At 62.7% G+C, this 16620-nt stretch overlaps 1 protein-coding gene across 1 annotated transcript in view; it reads right to left on the bottom strand.

The window, feature by feature from the left end:
- SORCS2 (sortilin related VPS10 domain containing receptor 2) overlaps positions 1-16620 on the bottom strand; it is a 472981-nt gene that overhangs the window by 31347 nt on the left and 425014 nt on the right. The window contains 7 exon segments of the mRNA XM_058723168.1: positions 295-428; positions 714-900; positions 6165-6336; positions 8834-8962; positions 9701-9834; positions 10790-10912; positions 16001-16106. Coding sequence (XP_058579151.1) covers positions 295-428; positions 714-900; positions 6165-6336; positions 8834-8962; positions 9701-9834; positions 10790-10912; positions 16001-16106 — 985 coding nt within the window.

The following is a 16620-nucleotide window of genomic DNA, read 5'->3' as shown; positions in this document are numbered from 1 at the left end:
GCCTGATCTTCTGGAGCTCGCAACACCTCACCTGCCCCCTTCCTGTGATGCGTATCACAACTCGGGTCACCTGTCGTGTTCACACCTCTCTCCCCAGGAAAAGGCAGTGTCTGGTCCACTTAATCCTGCGTCCGCCACACTTAGACACAGCCAAACACGAGCAGGTGCTCGGGAAGAAAGGCTGGTGTGTGCCCACCTCATGTCATACCCTGTGTCCTTCTGCCCAGGCCCCGGGGCACTGCCCGGCCCCACTGTCACCCAGGTGCAAGCCTGTGGGTCCCGGGGCCAGCGCACCTGCAGGCTGTGGCCGATCCACCAGTAGAAGACGGTGAGGTTGGGGTTCAGGGGCAGCAGCACGGCTGTGAGGTTCACCTCCTGGTTGAGGCCGACGACAGGAAGCACTTCGAGGTGCAGGGCCTGCAGGGGGGCTGCGGGGTCCGGGGAAAGGCCGGGGTTAGACGGCGTCAGGACACTGACATTTCAGAGGCTGCCTACTGGGCACTGTCACCGTCACCTTCATCACTTCCACCAGCATCATCACCAAACCCACCGTGGCACGGAGCACCCGGGGTGTGGACCTGAGCCCAGCCTGCCCGTCTCCCTGCCCCTCGGCCTGCCAGCCTGAGGACTGGGGTCTCCCTGCATTTCCCCCGGGACCCGGGGCCCTCTGCCCCAGGGAGGGACTCTTGGCCTCAAAGGGGCGACGGACTTACAGTTGACCTGGACAAAGAGCACCGCCTCGTCGTGCCCCGCCACGTTCTCCGCCCGGACAGACACGCGGTAGACGCCGGGGCTCTCGTAGCGGTGCCGGATGGGCTCCTCGGTCGACGTGAGGTTCACGTACACGGCCTTGAAGCCATCCCCGAGGTCCACCTGGTACTTGGTGGTCAGGACATCACCCTGCGGGAGAGACCACGAGGCCACTCAGGGGCGGCCGTAACACGGACGGGCCAGCAGCGGGCCGTTTACTCATTCCTTCCCTCGCTCCTTTCCTCACACGCCGTGGGCCCAGGGCCCCCAGGCACCTGCCTGCCCCAGGGACCTCCGGCCTGGCGTTCCAGCTGAGGAGGGCAGGCATGGCCCAGAGCTGCAGAGACGCAGGAACGTGGGAGCAGGGCGGCGGGCCCGGCGGGCCAGGGACACCCACTGAGGCCTGAGCCAGGGGCCGGATGGATCTCAGGGCAACGGCCAGAAAGATCCTGTCTGCACGAAGACTCCTCAGGGGCCTCCCAGCAAAATCGGGAAACGTTTTCCCTTCTCTGATGCCGAGCGCCGCGGTTCCAGGGTGTTTCTTTGATCCTGTTCTCCGTGGAGCAAGCATGCAGCTCGGACGCACAGGGTCCGTGCAGCGCAGGGCTCCCTGCACCTGCTGTCCCTTCCCAGTGTTTGAGCCGCTGGGGGTCGTCTGACGGTCTCCGCTCGGGACTGGGGGTGCCAGTCCCCACAGAACCACAGCTTCCTTACCAAGGCACGGGAAATCCAGCGGAAAAAACCCTGATTTTCTCCAGCTCATAGCGAGAAAGCGTTCTTGCGTTCCGTCTCATGCCCACTCCCCTCCCTCCCCTGCCTGCCTCCCCTTCCCTGCAGGAACACCCTGAAAACCTTGTCCCGGTGACCAAGAACGACACAGGATTAGCACTGGCCGTGTACGAGCCTCTCATTTTACGGCCAAGCCCTTAAACTTACAGAGACCTTTCACGTAAATTCCTTTTGTTTCACTTTCTCCACAAATACAGTTACTGGCTTGAACAGCATCCACCCCTCAAGTCCACGTCCCCTCCCCCCACCCTCCTCGGAACTCAGAGCTTGGCCTTATTTGGAAACAGGGTCTTTGCAGAAGCCATTAAGATGAGGTCATGCTGGGGTAGGACGGGCCCCATCCAGTGGCCGTGTCTTTTCAAGAAGAGGCGGGGGTTTTGGGACACAGAAGAGACATCGTGTGGTGACAGGGCAGAGATTGCAGGGACTCAGTCATGAGCCAAGGGACACCGGCACCCAAGAAAGTGACGAGACAGGGAAGAATCCCTCCCCGGAGTCTCTGGCGGGAGCCAGGGTCTGCTAACACCTTAAATCAGACTTGTAGCCTCCAAAACTGAGAGCGAGGCATGTGCTGTCTTACATTTGCAGCACATGGTCACTTGTGACAATGGCCCGGGGACCTTACTCACATGCTGTTCTGTTGTCCCCACATGCTGGGCTGGAACCTGGAGGGTCAGGCCGGCTCACCGTTCAGTGCTCCCCGTGGACAGGCGGCCTCACGGGGACGAGGGGAGCGGGGTCTCCAGCCCACCTTGGCCTCTGTGCCCGCAGCCTGCAAGCCAGGCGCGCCTTGGACTGGACCCGGCCTGTGTCTTCGAGGGGTGTGGGGCGCTGCATCCCACCTTGGGACCCCGCGTTCCTGCCCGTGGGCCACCCGCCAGGCTGACTGATGCACATTGAACTACTCAAACATTTTACTCGGTTAAGAGGACTTGCCGTCTTTCCCCCTGATCAGAAAGGAGTCCAGCCTCAATGCCGGCAAATAGGAAACACAAGGGCAGAGAGGAGCCAGGCCTCCGTAACCCCGCCCCCTGCACCTGCTGTCTCTCCTGTGCTCCTGCTTTTGTCTGTGTGGTGCTGAGCATGTTAGGAAGGGGGGACGGTGGGTTCGGAGGCAGCCCCCAGTTCCCACGCAGCGCAAGGACCCGCACAGACCCCGTGTGCCCCGTGCCACACGCCCAGGGCCAACACCCGCTGGAACCACAATCTCACACCCGGGACACAGACACGGTCGCAGCCGGGGTGCAGACCCACCCAGCCACCACGGGCACCACCAGCAGCAGCACCGTCCCACCCGCTCCCTGGTGGCCACTCATCTGTCCCCCGTCTCTGCAATCTTGTCCTTTCCAGAAGGTCCTATAAAGGGAGTCAGGCGGCACGGAGTCCCTGGGATTGGCTTTTCTCAGTGTAATTCTCTGGAGACTCACCCAGGTGGTGACGCGTGTCAGTGACCTGCTCCCTGTCACCGGGGAGTCGTGTTCCACGCCGTGGCCGCACCACTGTTCGACCAGACGCCCCCTGGAGGACACCTGGGCGTTTCCGGTTTCCGGCTCCCGTGCGGTCAGGCCGCCGGGACTCCCGTGGGCGGGCTCTGCGTGAACACGAGTCTGCGCGTCCCGGGGACAGACGCCCGGGGGGGGGGGGGCACTTGCTGAGTCACGCGGTGGCTGCTTGTTCTGCTCCGTCAGAAACTGCCAGACCTCTGTCCGCGGCTCTGGTCCCATCACCGCCCCCTTCCGCCGAGGCCACGTGTGAGGGGTCCCGTTTCCCCGCGTCCCCGCCACAGCCCTGACGCTGCCACTCTCGCAGGTGCGTCGTGACGAAAGGGCCTCCGCCGGTTTTCCAACCGCGGTGTCGTTTTCTTCCCGGTACCAGCCCGGGCCCGATGTGAGCTGTGTGAATATTTTCCCCGGAACGTACTTCTCGTTTTCTTTACAGGGTCTTTCACGGAGCAAGAGCGTTGCCTCCCGCCCACGTCCGATGTGCCCGGGTTCGTTCACGGAAGGTGCTTTCCGCGTCCGCTCCGCCTACACGTGGCCCAGGCCTAGGTCTGGACGCTTTCCAGCCTCTTCCGAAAGGATTTGCAGTTTTCCGGCTTCCGTTGACCTCTGCGGTCCGTCCTGAGTTGATCTGGTACCGGCTGTGAGGTTCTGGCCGGGGCTCGTTTTTATCGGCGGTTCATCGGCCGGGGACCGTCCTCCCCTCCGCGGGGATGTTTCTCTGCCTGTGGCACAATCAGCTGTGCATTTCCGAGCGGGTCTGTTTCCGGGTCCTTCCTCCATCAGCCCTTGTTTCTAATTCTTACTTACGTGTGGAACTTGGCCCCCGCCCCAGATGGAGCTGTTTCCACCCGCAGCTCGGCCCGTGCACGAGGATGGCCGGGTGTGACTTGTGCGTGTCAGTGTGTAAATGTGTCTGCGTGAGACGTGTGACTGTTACACCGTGCATGTGTGCACGTGCGGGAGCGTGTCCACCGCGACCCGAGCTCCCATGCTTCCCCCGTGGCCTCTTCCGGACGGGGGTGTGCACAGAGAGGCCTCTCTTACAGGAGCACCTTCTGGTCACCCCCCTCACCTCCAGCCACCCTAGCCCTCGGGGTTGGGACACTGGTGCAGTGGGGCTCACAGGCTCGTCCTGTCCCGAGAATCCACCCATGTGACAAAGCTGTGAGACTGAGGCTCTAGGGGGCAGGAGATGGCCATTTTTCCCGGACGGCTGTGCTGGGACTTAGGCAGCAGGTGGGTCCCCTCTGAGGGTCCAGGGACCCCACCTGGGGAGGGGACACCATCCTCCTGCCACGCCAAGATGCTGCCGTGACAGATGCCCGCTCCCCACCCCGGGGCCACCCCCGGGGCCCCAAGTGTGAATCTCAGGGCCAGGCCCATCAACACAGGGACTGGAAACAGGCGGGACACGGGGTCCCCAGGCCCGGCCCAGGTCTGGGGGCCACAGACCAGATGCTGTCCATGCAGAGCCCCCTGGCCTTGGACCCAGTGCCAGCTCTGTCACTTGTCACCGTGTGGCTTCGGGCGAGTCACCAGGGTTCCCCGATCTACAAATCAGGTGACTGTGCACCCGTGAGCCTGGGCACATGGGCACTCACACATACAGCTCTGTGTCCTCTGGCCTCAGTTTCCCTGTTTGTATGAGACCAGAGTTACTGGTTTCCAACACCAAGGACCTCTGTCACCCTCACGGACCCCACCCTGGCACCGTATTGTGGAGGCCGTGTGTAAATAAAGCACGAACAGTTATAAAGCTGAACTTGCTTCATCTAACGTGTCTGTTCACCAGAGATCCCAACGCCCAACGGAGTGGTGTGGGCAGGCGGCTTGGGCTCCTGGGGTGGCCTCCCTCCAGGGGGAACAGGCTTGTCCTCCGTGATTTCCTGTTGTTCGGAATGTCCTGCATGTTGGTAAGTCTTTGTGATTTCTGGTTTTGAATGTTCTACAGTGAGTTTGTTACCTGTCTAATCACAAGAATTAAGCATGCTATATATTATTTTTAAAAGGCCAGAAGAAAATACAAAACTTAACAGTTGTTACCTTGGGGGCAACAGGAGTTTTGGTGATATTTATATTCTTGACATTTTAGGTGTTTTTCAAATGTTCTACAATGAGCATAAATTCTTTTTAAAATCAGAATACAGGGGCGCCTGGGTGGTTCAGTCAGTTAAGCGTCTGACTTCAGCTCAGATCATGATCTCCTAGTTTGTGGGTTCGAGTCCCATGTCGGGCTCTGTGCTGGCAGCTCAGAGCCTGGAGCCTGCTTGAGATTCTGTGTCTCCCTCTCTCAGCCCCTCCCCGCTGCCGCCCTGTCTCTCTCTCTCAAAAGTAAATAAAAATTAACAAAATGGAAAAAAATCAGAAGAATGCATAACACTTGTACTAAAGAAAAAAAATAATAAAGTAGGAGACTGGGAGGGAATTTACATATGTGTATATATTATATAAATTTAAATCTATATCTGTTTATCACCCATCATCTACCTCTAGGCTTAATCTTTGGTTCCGGGATTATAAATAATAATTTTGTTTAACTTCCTGCATTTCTTAAGATTTCAGATGAACTAAATCAATATCATTAGAGGTTTCAAAACTTGCTGTCCAGGGGCGCCTGGGTGGCTCAGCAAGGTTACACATCTGACTCTGGGATTTGGCTCAGGTGATGATCTGGCAGTTTGTGGGTTCGAGCCCTACGTCGGGCTCTGTGCTGGCAGCGGGGAACCTGCTTGGGACTCTCTCCCTCTCCCTCTGCCCCTCCCCTGCTTACTCTCTCTCAAAACAAACTTAAAAAAACTGCTGCCCACAGGAGCGAATAAATCTCGGAAGCAAGAGTCCAGTAAGGCGCACACAGGGCCGTGCACGGAAGTGTCCCCGCCACTGTGCCGGCGGCACGGAGACCCCTCCCCCATACCCTCCTCCACCGCCCCCTGGGGATCGTGGATGGGATTCATCCTTTCCACGCTGGACTGGGCCCGGGGAAGGGACTTCCGGTCCACTCGGCTCCCAGGCTTGGAAAAAACCGGCTGGAGGCAGAGGGGACGCCCACGCACGCACGCCCGCCCGCCTGCCCCCTGCTCGCCTGGCGGAAGCTGCCCTCTGCGGGGACAGCGCGCGGCTCACCTGCTCCTGCCGCACCACGAACAGGACGTCCTCTCCCGGCCGCACGGCCACCGCGTCGCCGCGGATGCTGACCCGCAGGCCCCGGGGCGGCGTGAGCGGGCACTGCAGCGGCGCCGGGCTCTGCCGCGGGTCCACGCCGCCCTCACACACATTGGACACCACCTTGCGGTACCTGCGGCCGGAGGGAGGGTCAGGGTCAGGGTCCGGGCGGCCCGGCGGGGGAGGGCACGGGCCCCACAGCCCGGCGGGGACTGGCTGGTGGCGAGCCGTGGCTCCTCTGGCGGCCTCCTCCCGGCCCCACCGAGAGCCACCGCTAACCCCTGTCGTCGCTGCCCCAGGGGGGAGCTGAGAAGCCAGGCTCAGGGTGGGGTGACCAGGGCCTGCCTCCCTCGCTGGCTGCTTCCGTGTCTGGTCACGGTGCTTCCCACGACCCTAGCACCTGCTCTCGCTGTGGCCGAGGGTGTGACTGGGGCCTTGCTGAGAATCGGGCCACCAGACGCCCCTGCTCCTTCGCGCCATGCATCTGCCGCAGAAGGGTTCCCTTCCCACAGCCCGGCCTTTGCCAAGTGGGGGAGACGGATCGCCTCCCGCATCGCGGTTAAATCACCACTGGCAAGCTCTGGGAGTGGGTCCCTGAGAGAGAGGCTTTCAGCTGAAATCAGGAGGGTAAGCAGGAGAGGGAAGGGCATCTGGGCAGCGAGACCAGCAGGGGCAAAGGTCCTGTGGTAGGTGGTTGGAGCCAGAGTGGGGAGCGGGGCTGGGAGGAGGCTGGAAAGGAGTTGGGGGGGCAGAGACCCATGGGCTCTGGTAAACCTTTTAGGAGACCCCGGGCAAACCACGGCAGGGGTGGCATCATCTGACTTGCTGACTGTGAAACTCCCTCAGGCCACACCCGGACTCGGGGCCCCTAAAACTAGCATCACTGGCAAAGTACCTGGATATGCCCACCCCCCTGGGTCTGGTGGCCCCTCCTGCCCCCACAGCTCAGCCACTGAGTACACATTCAGAGGTTTATCATGCGAAACACACTGGAGTAATTTAGAAGAAACTACACCCTGAGATCTACCCACACCCAGCACCTTAGTGCCCAGAGTGCAACCTTTCACCCTTGATGTGGGACCTGGCGCTGACCCTTCAGACAGGAGTCTCTGCTTGCCAAACCCTAGTGGGTGCACCAGAGAGGCTGGCACTGCTGGGGGGAGGGAAGGAAGGGATATGGACAGGTGAATGGACAGGGGAAGGATGGAAGGATGGAAGGACAGATGGATAGGTGGGTGGAGGGATGATGGGTACATGGCTGGACGGAAGGATGGATGGATAGATGGGTGGGTGGAGGGATGATGGGTACATGGCTGGACGGAAGGATGGATGGATAGATGGGTGGAGGGATGATGGGTACATGGCTGGACGGAAGGATGGAAGGACGGATGGATGGGTGGGTGGAGGGATGATGGGTACATGGCTGGACGGAAGGATGGAAGGACGGATGGATGGGTGGGTGGAGGGATGATGGGTACATGGCTGGACGGAAGGATGGAAGGACGGATGGATGGGTGGGTGGAGGGATGATGGGTACATGGCTGGACGGAAGGATGGATGGATAGATGGGTGGGTGGAGGGATGATGGGTACATGGCTGGACGGAAGGATGGAAGGACGGATGGATGGGTGGGTGGAGGGATGATGGGTACATGGCTGGACGGAAGGATGGATGGATAGATGGGTGGGTGGAGGGATGATGGGTACATGGCTGGACGGAAGGATGGATGGATAGATGGGTGGAGGGATGATGGGTACATGGCTGGACGGAAGGATGGAAGGACAGATGGATAGGTGGGTGGAGGGATGATGGGTACATGGCTAGATGGAAGGATGGAAGGACGGATGGATAGGTGGGTGGAGGGATGATGGGTACATGGCTGGACGGAAGGATGGATGGATAGGTGGGTGGAGGGATGATGGGTACATGGCTGGACGGAAGGATGGAAGGACGGATGGATGGGTGGGTGGAGGGATGATGGGTACATGGCTGGACGGAAGGATGGGTGGAGGGATGATGGGTACATGGCTGGACGGAAGGATGGAAGGACGGATGGATAGGTGGGTGGAGGGATGATGGGTACATGGCTGGACGGAAGGATGGAAGGATGGATGGATAGGTGGGTGGAGGGATGATGGGTACATGGCTGGACGGAAGGATGGAAGGACGGATGGATGGGTGGGTGGAGGGATGATGGGGACATGGCTGGACGGATGGACGGATGGTGGAGTTTATGCCGCTGAGGCCAAAGCTTGCAACTTCCAGTCCTGCTTCCTCAAGTGCTGTCCTGTCCCTCCCCCTCCCCCAAGGGTCCTAACGGGGATTTTCTATTAAGTCCCCTGAGGTTCTCTTCCCGCTCACGACTTCCTCAAAGGGAAACAGAGTGTCTTGGGGCCTCCCAACCTGCGGGTCTGTCGTTTCACGTGCCTGTCACTTCTCTTCTCAGTTCAGGGCCAGCTCAAAGCACACTCTGTCCCTGATGCTGCCCCACGTGGGCTCAGATTGGACACCCTGCGGGGTTGGTGCCCGGGTTGAAGTCTCGGGAGCCCAGCAAATAGGACAGCCTCAGCCGACCTCTTTCTGTGGCTCTGCCCCGGGGAGCGACACGGAGAGGCCTGGGCCACACTCACCCGAGGCTGCTGGTGTAGGTCTGGCCCAGAACACAGTCATCTGGCGGGGACAGGGGGTTAAACCAGAAGTTGGCAAAACACTTGTTGGCATCAGACCCCGAGGAGGGAGAGCGCTCAAATCCGTAGTCGCTGGAGGAGAAGAGAACAGCAGTCAGGAGGCAGGCCCGGGAGGGGATGGGAGCCAGTTTGGGGGTGGGGACCTCACAGCAAGGGCCTGCTATGCACCCATTTGTGGGGACACACAGGCAAGTCCATACAGTCCTGTCCAGCCTGAAAACAGTTACGTTCCAGGTGAGAAGGGATGCAGAGGGGATTCTGGGAACTCATAAGAGAACACTGAGCCCAGCGTGGGTGTCCTGGAGGGCTGCCTGGAGGAGGTGCACTGAATCTCAAAGAAAGAGCGGCAGAGCAGTGGACAGGCAGGGAAAGGGAGGGGAGGGGCACCATGCAGGGGGCCCCTTCAGTGCTGGCGCGGGGAGGTACAGGGCCAGGTGGCCAGCACGCAAGGGGGAGCTGGAGGGCAAGGGGTAAGGACGGCCAGGGAGGCAGACGATGGGCCAGAAGCTTTGTGAACCAGACTCTGGAAGTCGGAGAAGGGCTGGGCGGGCGCCGCTCACCCCCGGGATGCCCTCCCCTATTCCTGGCATCCCCTCCCACCTGTGAGCGGGCCACGGCATAGTTGTGCACACGTGCCCGTGAGTTCTTTAACGCCCTTCCGTGACGCCGCTGGACTGAGTCTTGGCTCTAATGCACAGAATAAGGCGGCAGGAGGAGCGTGACTCAGACCCGCGCTGGGTGGCGGTGGCTGCCACCGCGTGAAGCTGCCTAGGACGCCCGAGAGAGGCCCGTGTCGGGTGCGGTCCTCACCAGAGGAAGTCTGACTCCCGGCACCGGCACACCCGGGCCTCCAGCGCAGACGTGAAGCTCTTCCCCTTGACGCACCAGGACGTGGGCTTTCTCTTCCGGAAACTTCTCTGCTGGCCCATGATGCAGCGGTCACCCTGCAGCGGGAGCGCGGCGTAAGGAGCTGGCCGAGAAGGGTCGACCGCTCTCCGTTATCTGGGGCTGCTGATCTTGTCCTTCCCCGAAAATAGCTGATTCTCAACCCCCAGGCGGCCACCAAGGCAGTGTCCCCTTTCACAGATGGGGAAACCGAGGCCCGGAAGGGCAAGTGGCGTGGCTGAGGTCAAGCTGGGGCAGCCTCCCTCCCATCCCAACCCACAAGCATCCACTGAGCCCCCACAGCGTACAAGCTCCCCCTGGGGTCACAGGGCGGCTGGAGACCAGGAGAGCAGGCGTCTGTTGAGTTTCTCCGTGTCCCCTGCCCCCCGCCCTCGTGGTGCACGCCCGGTGCAGGAGCTCGGAGGAGCCACGGCCCTCAGGGCACAGGTGGACACACAGCCAGTCCTCAGCCCGTCCTCCCAATGGGCGCCGCCCCCTCCCTGCGACGGGCAGGGTGACGTGGCAGGTGTGGGAGCCGCCCATGCTGAAACCCCGAGCTTCCCCATCACGCCTCGGGCAACACAACCTGGTCTGGGCTGCAGGGGCCGTTTCCAGCCCTCATTTATTTCACTTAGTGCGACTATCCCATTATTTGTTCTAGAAACATTTGTGTGCTTGAGATTATGGGGTGGGGCTGCCCCATGCCCCAGTGGGGCATTGGGTAATACACGATGCAGGCACTGTGTTGCCCTCCCATCTTACGACGGCTCCCGGATCCCAAGCGCACGGGCCTCCGCGGTGGGGTCGGGGCCTGCAGTCCCCTGAGCCCGGCTGCAGACCCAAGCCCGGAGCAGCCCGGGCCCCACGAGGCGGCCGGAGAACCCGGCAGAAGGACTGGACGTCCGGGGCCGCCGGGGTTCTGGGAAGCCGTCCGGCAGGTCAGGTTCCTGGGGCCGTGCCGGCGGGGGGGATGGCCAGGCAGAGGGGGCCCTCCCCGCCTGCGCCCCGGCCCACCTTCAGGTCGCTGAGGTGCCAGGAGCCGTAGTCTTCCTCACTGCACTGCCTGGAGAACGAGGGCCGAAAGTCCACCTTGACGAGCTCCCAGTCTGAGCGGAAGCTGATGTGGCCGAAGACGCTGGAGAGGGAGGAGGAGGGAAGGGAGGGAAATCCCCTGAGCCGGCCCGTCCCGACTCGGGGTGCAAGCCACCTCCCCTGCGGGCCTCGGCGACACCTCCCGGCCCTGGCTGGGCCATCCCGGGGGCCAGAGTCCCGGACCCCCGCCCCCCACCAGCACCACGCCCAGCCGGCTGCAGGCATGTGGTCCTGGCCTTGGTATCCCCACCATCATCCTGCATCGTCTGTGGCTCCCGGATTGCACGCGTGGCGGTCATCCCACACGTCCCCCGCCCCCCCCCCCCCACCAATAACCCAGGAAGTGGGTGCAGTGTCAGGAGCCCCAGCTCCCAGCAGCCCCCGGGCCCTTCCATAGCCTCCCACGGTCCTTGCTTGTGTGCTGCAGAATGACGGGAGGTCAGGTGGCTGTGGCGGTGCGTTTCCCGCCTCCGTCAGCCTCACCGTGCAGGGGGCGGGTGGGGGGAGGGTCTGTGCCCCAGACCCCGGCTCTACAGAACCGGGCCACAGGCTGTTTTTCCAGGCACTGCCGGCAATCCGGAGTAAGGAGTCGGCACGCCGACTCACAGCGGCAGGACGGGAAGGACCTCAGCCTTGTGCTCATCTGCCGCCCACCACGTGGCCCCAGCCTTGGCGAGCGGAGGAAGCAGGGCAGTGGAGCACCCTGGGTGCTCTCCGGAGGCCAGACCTTCACGGGGCACCCATGATGTGCTGGGGGCTCCACATAGGCTGTCTGGTCTAATCCTCGCCACAGCCTCGTGAGAGGAGTTCACTCCTGTTTTCCAGAAAGGGAGACTGAGGCGCAGAGAGGTTGAGTAACTTGCCCAAGGTCACCCAGCCCGTTTGGGCCATTTCCTCTCCGTCAGCACTCAGGAGTCATCTGCTGAGTACCCACTGTGTACCCAAATCCCTCCGTCTTTGCAAAGGCTGCTATTTCAGGGGCTTCCCTGTGATACCCCACACTTGGGCTCCAAATGCCACCACAGAGGAGGGGGCCCAGCCTGCACGTCCTTGATCCTTCTCTAGTCCAGCCTGCAGCATTTGGGGACATATTACCAGAGGTCGAGCACCCGGGTGGGGGAGGTGATACGCCCTGTTGGACTCAGTCCCCTTCCATGCGTGCTGACAGGGACCGGATACTTGGGGAAGGTCAATCATGATCTGAAAGGATGCTAATCCCACTCCAGAATGGCAGAGGAGAAATGTGTGGGAGTGTTTTCTTGGGCCCATGATGGCTGGCTCTGAATGTCCGAGGCTGATACTTGAAGAAGGCTTTTGCTTTCACAGGGCGGCTCTGATCCGGGCCTGGGTTCGTGCCCCGTTTCCTACGTCTGTGACCTTGGGCAGGTTCACTCCCTCTGTACCCCATCCTCCTTGGCTTTAAAACGGGGACGGCGGCCCTGGCCTTTTCAGGAGTGATGGTAGGTTAGCAATGGTTTGTGCAGGATGCCGGCACACGCAGCGATTTCTCTGCTCCCCAAAACAGTCCCACGAGGTAGACAACTATTATCTTTGTCTTATGGATGAAACTCCCGCCTCTCCAGGCTGGTTCAGGGGCCTCCTCTGGTGTTCGAGGTCCCTGAGCCTCCCTCTGTCCCGGCCTTGACCTTCCCCTGCGGTCAGTCCCCTGGTCTCCTGTCTCCCAAACAAAGCCTGCCTGGCGGGTTACTTAAACAGTCTCAGTGGGGAGATAATCTCTTTAAGGGAGAACCTCCCACTAACGAAGGGACAGGACAGCCCGGCAGGCCTGGGTGGGGCGGGGCGGCAGTGTGCTTTCCGGGCAACTTCCCGCCGGTTCAGGCCTGAGGCTGGGGGCTCATCTGCACGGGCCTCTCTGGGGTGTTCAGAAGCGTGAGTGCCCGGCCCGTCGCAGCCAGGGGGAGAGCCGATGAGGTCGCAGCAGCGTGGGGGCCCCACCGTGAGCTGGGAGGGCAGACGGGAGTGTGAGCTGTTAATTACTAACCAGTCGCTTCCAGGGAGTCCAGCCAGGGCATCGCTCCCAGGCAGTAAATCCGTGCCTGCCACGGGGCGCACGGCCACCGCGGGCTGAGCGGGCAGGGGAGGGGTCAGGCCGCCGGGCGCTGTTCCTGGCCGGGCCTGTCTGCTCCAGGGCAGGGCCGGTCCGATCATGACGTGGGAAGGCACTGCTCCTGCTCAGCCCACAGCTCGTCCTCCAGCCCATGACTTAGCCATCCCGTCCCAGTTCAAGGTCACTGCTCCCAAACACCCAAGACACAGCTGGAGCCCTGTACGGCCCTTCCCCACCCCCACCCCCGGCTGGCCCTGGTAAGCCAGCCTCCGTCCCACGGGTGAGGACGTGTGCCACTCTTCTGTTCGGTCTGCCCACCGGGCCACCAGCTCCGGGGGTCCTCGGGGGTCCTCGGCGCCCGGACAGCGGGCGGCACGTTGCAGATCATGCTGGAGTGACCACGGAAGGGCTGGCCTCCGTGGCCTCTGTGGTGTGGAGCCAGGTGGGCCTGGTCAGCGGGGGCAGGCGCTGTCCCTTCCCCTGCCTTGTCCCTGTCCCCTGCCCTGCCTTGGGGAGCCCACGGGAGAAAGAGGCAAGAGCTAGGGAGGCTGACCACAGAGACTGGTGCTCACGGCCCAGGCGCCCCGGCCCCGAGCCAAGCAGGGAAGCATGCGGGGGCCCTAACCAGCTTCCACGAACGAGGGCCGCGAACAACGAAGCCTGGAAGCCACAAGTGGGAAGTTTTGGTGTCTGCAGGGTGGGGCTCTGCCACAGGCTCTGGGGGAGGGTCCCCTCCTGCCTCTTCCGGCCTGGCAGTCCTGGGTTGTGGCCTCCAGTCTCCACCTCCCGGTCACGCTCTCCCTGCGTGTCTGTCGGCCTCCCTCCCCCCCATAAGGTCGTGGGGTTAGGGCCCCCCCGCCCCCCGACTACTGCACCGTGACCTCGTCCCAGCCGATCACATCTGCCAAGACCCCATGTCCAAAGAAAGTCACAGGTGTTGGGTAGATGTGCATTTTGGGGACCCTCGGTCTCCCAGTACAGGCGTCATCAATACAAGGCAAGAAGAGGGCACAGAGCCCTGCTGTGTCGCCCCAAGTGCGGCCAGGCACACGTAGGAAGGAGGCAGCTGGTAGAAATGCAGTGTGTCAGGCCCTGGCCCGGCCTGTGGGTCAGCTCTGCCTGAACGAGCCCCCGGGAGGTCAGACTGCCCAGGAAGGAGCCTTCCAGGGCCCGACCCACTTTCCCCGGTGTCTGGGTGGGAGCAGTCAGGCCCCGGGCACCTGTTTCAGGCCCAGCCTCTCAGATCCCAACAGGGATCACGGTGCCTAGTGCAGCGTTTGGCCCGGAGTGGGTCTGAGCTCTCCCTGTGGCCTCAAGGCCCAGCCTGACCCGGGCCCCGGCCTGGCCCTGCCCCACATGGGCCCGTCTGGGCGTCAGGTCAGCTCTGCACAGCGTGCCTCTGAGCCCTTCCAGGTGCCAAGAGTTCATGATAATGATGATGGAGGAGAGGAGGAGGGGGAGGGGAGAAGGAGGAGGGGGAGGAAGAGGAAGGGAGGAGGGACAAGAGGAGGAGGAGGAAGAGGGGAGAAGGGGTAGGAGGAGGGGAGGAAGAAGAGGGAGGAGGGGGAGGAGGAAGGGAGGAGAAGGGAGGAGGGGTGGAGGAGGGACAAGAGGGGGAGGTGGAAGGGGGAGGAGGGGGAGGAGAAGGGGAGGAGGAGGGACAAGAGGGGGAGGTGGAAGGGGAGGAGGGGGAGGAGGAAGGGGGGGAGGAGGGGTGGAGGAGGGACAAGAGGGGGCAGGAGGAAGGGGAGGAGGAGCAGAAGGGGGAGGAGGGGGTGGAGGAGGGACAAGAGGGGGAGGTGGAAGGGGGAGGAGGGGGAGGAGGGAGGAGGAAGGGGGGAGGAGGGGTGGAGGAGGGACAAGAGGGGGAGGAGGAGGGACAAGAGGGGAAGGAGGAAGGGGGAGGAGGGGAGGAGGGGGAGGAGGGGTTGAGGCGGGACAAGTAGGGGAGGAGGAAGGGGGAGGAGGGGGAGGAGAAGGGACAAGAGGGGGAAGAGGAAGGGGGAGGAGGGAGGGGGAGGAGGAGGGGAGGAGAGGGAGGAGGGAGGGGAGAGGAAGGGGAGGAGGAGGAAGGGGGGAGGAGGAGGAAAGGGGGAGGAGGGGGAGGAGGAGGGACAAGAGGGGGGAGAGGAAGGGGGAGGAGGGGGAGGAGGAGGGACAAGAGGGGGAGGAGGAAGGGGGAGAAGGGAGGAGGAGGGGAGGTAGAAGAGGGAGGAGGAAGGGGGATGGGGGGGAGGAGGGGTGGGAGGAGGGACAAGAGGGGGAGGAAGAAGGGGGAGGAGGGGGAGGAGGAGGAGGAGGGGTGGAGGCGGGACAAGAAGGGGAGGAGGAAGGGGGAGGAGGGAGGGGGAGGAGGGGTTGAGGGGGGACAAGAAGGGGAGGAGGAAGGGGGAGGAGGGACAAGAGGGGGCGGAGGAAGGGGAGGAGGGGGAGGAGAAGGGACAAGAGGGGGAAGAGGAAGGGGGAGGAGGGGGAGGAGGGAGGGGGAGGAGGGACAAGAGGGGGAGGAGGGGGAGGAGAAGGGACAAGAGGGGGAAGAGGAAGGGGGAGGAGGGGGAGGAGGGAGGGGGAGGAGGGTGGAGGCGGGACAAGAAGGGAGGAGGAAGGGGGAGGAGGGACAAGAGGGGGGAGGAGGAAGGGGGGAGGAGGGGTGGAGGCGGGACAAGAAGGGGAGGAGGGAGGGGGAGGAGGGGGAGGAGGGACAAGAGGGGGAGGAGGAAGGGGGGAGGAGGGGTGGAGGCGGGACAAGAAGGGGAGGAGGAAGGGGGAGGAGGGGGAGGAGGGAGGGTAGCTCCAGAGGCAGCCTGGGGCAGGTGGCCCAGAATTGGCCCTTGACTGGCTTCAAAGCCTCACCAGCCAGGCGATCCTGGGCAGGTGGTGGACGTCCCCCGGGATGACAGGAACAGTGGACAGTAAGAGACAAGGAGGCAGGTGTGAGGGTGGAGATGGGCTGAGGAGGCCAGGGAGGGGGTGGGGAGGCCGGTGTTGAACGCGCCTCGGAGCAGCAAGGTCCCCCCTGGGGGTCGGCTGGGACCTGCCCGCCCCCTGCCGTGGGCACTCACGTTCATGACCAGCGTCTCGTCCCCCGGCTCACTCAGGAGCCCGTCCACAAACACAGAGGTGCTGGTGAAGTTGTGCGTGCTCCAGGTGAGGCCCTCGTCCACACTGAACCTGCCAGGAGAAGGGGCGTCACCACCGCAGGCAGGCGGGCGGCAGCACTCCCTGGGGCCAGGCCCAGCGGCCCTGCTGGATCCAGCCCCGCCCCAGCCCGGGGGCCAGTGCTGCCCAGCCGAGGGGGCTGGGAGAGGAGGTCCGGGCCGCACCTGCACCCCTTCCCGGGGGCACAGCAGCCGCCCACCGGCCCCAAGCAGCACCCGCATCTCCTTAGTAACACCACAGCTAAGGCGTTCTGGGCGTGCCTTCTGGGTACACTGCAGCTGCTTTTCAGCCCCTGGATTGCAGTTGTCTGGGCTTGGAGCATCCAGGTCAGCCCCCACCCCCACCCCTGGTGCCTGAGCCCAGCCCAGGCGTTGCCGGGCCAGGGACAGGGGCGTTCTGCCCCCCAACTCATCATATCACGGTGCCACCGGCTTGCAACGCAGAAAACTGTTTTTCAGACTAAAGTGATACTGGCTTCCGAGCAGCTCCCCCGGCTCTGCCTTTCTCTGCCTTCCGAGTCCAGAGT

This window comes from Neofelis nebulosa, chromosome 3 (genome assembly GCF_028018385.1).
Source record: "Neofelis nebulosa isolate mNeoNeb1 chromosome 3, mNeoNeb1.pri, whole genome shotgun sequence".
NCBI lineage: Eukaryota > Metazoa > Chordata > Mammalia > Carnivora > Felidae > Neofelis > Neofelis nebulosa.
This window is presented reverse-complemented; position numbering and strand designations above follow the sequence as displayed.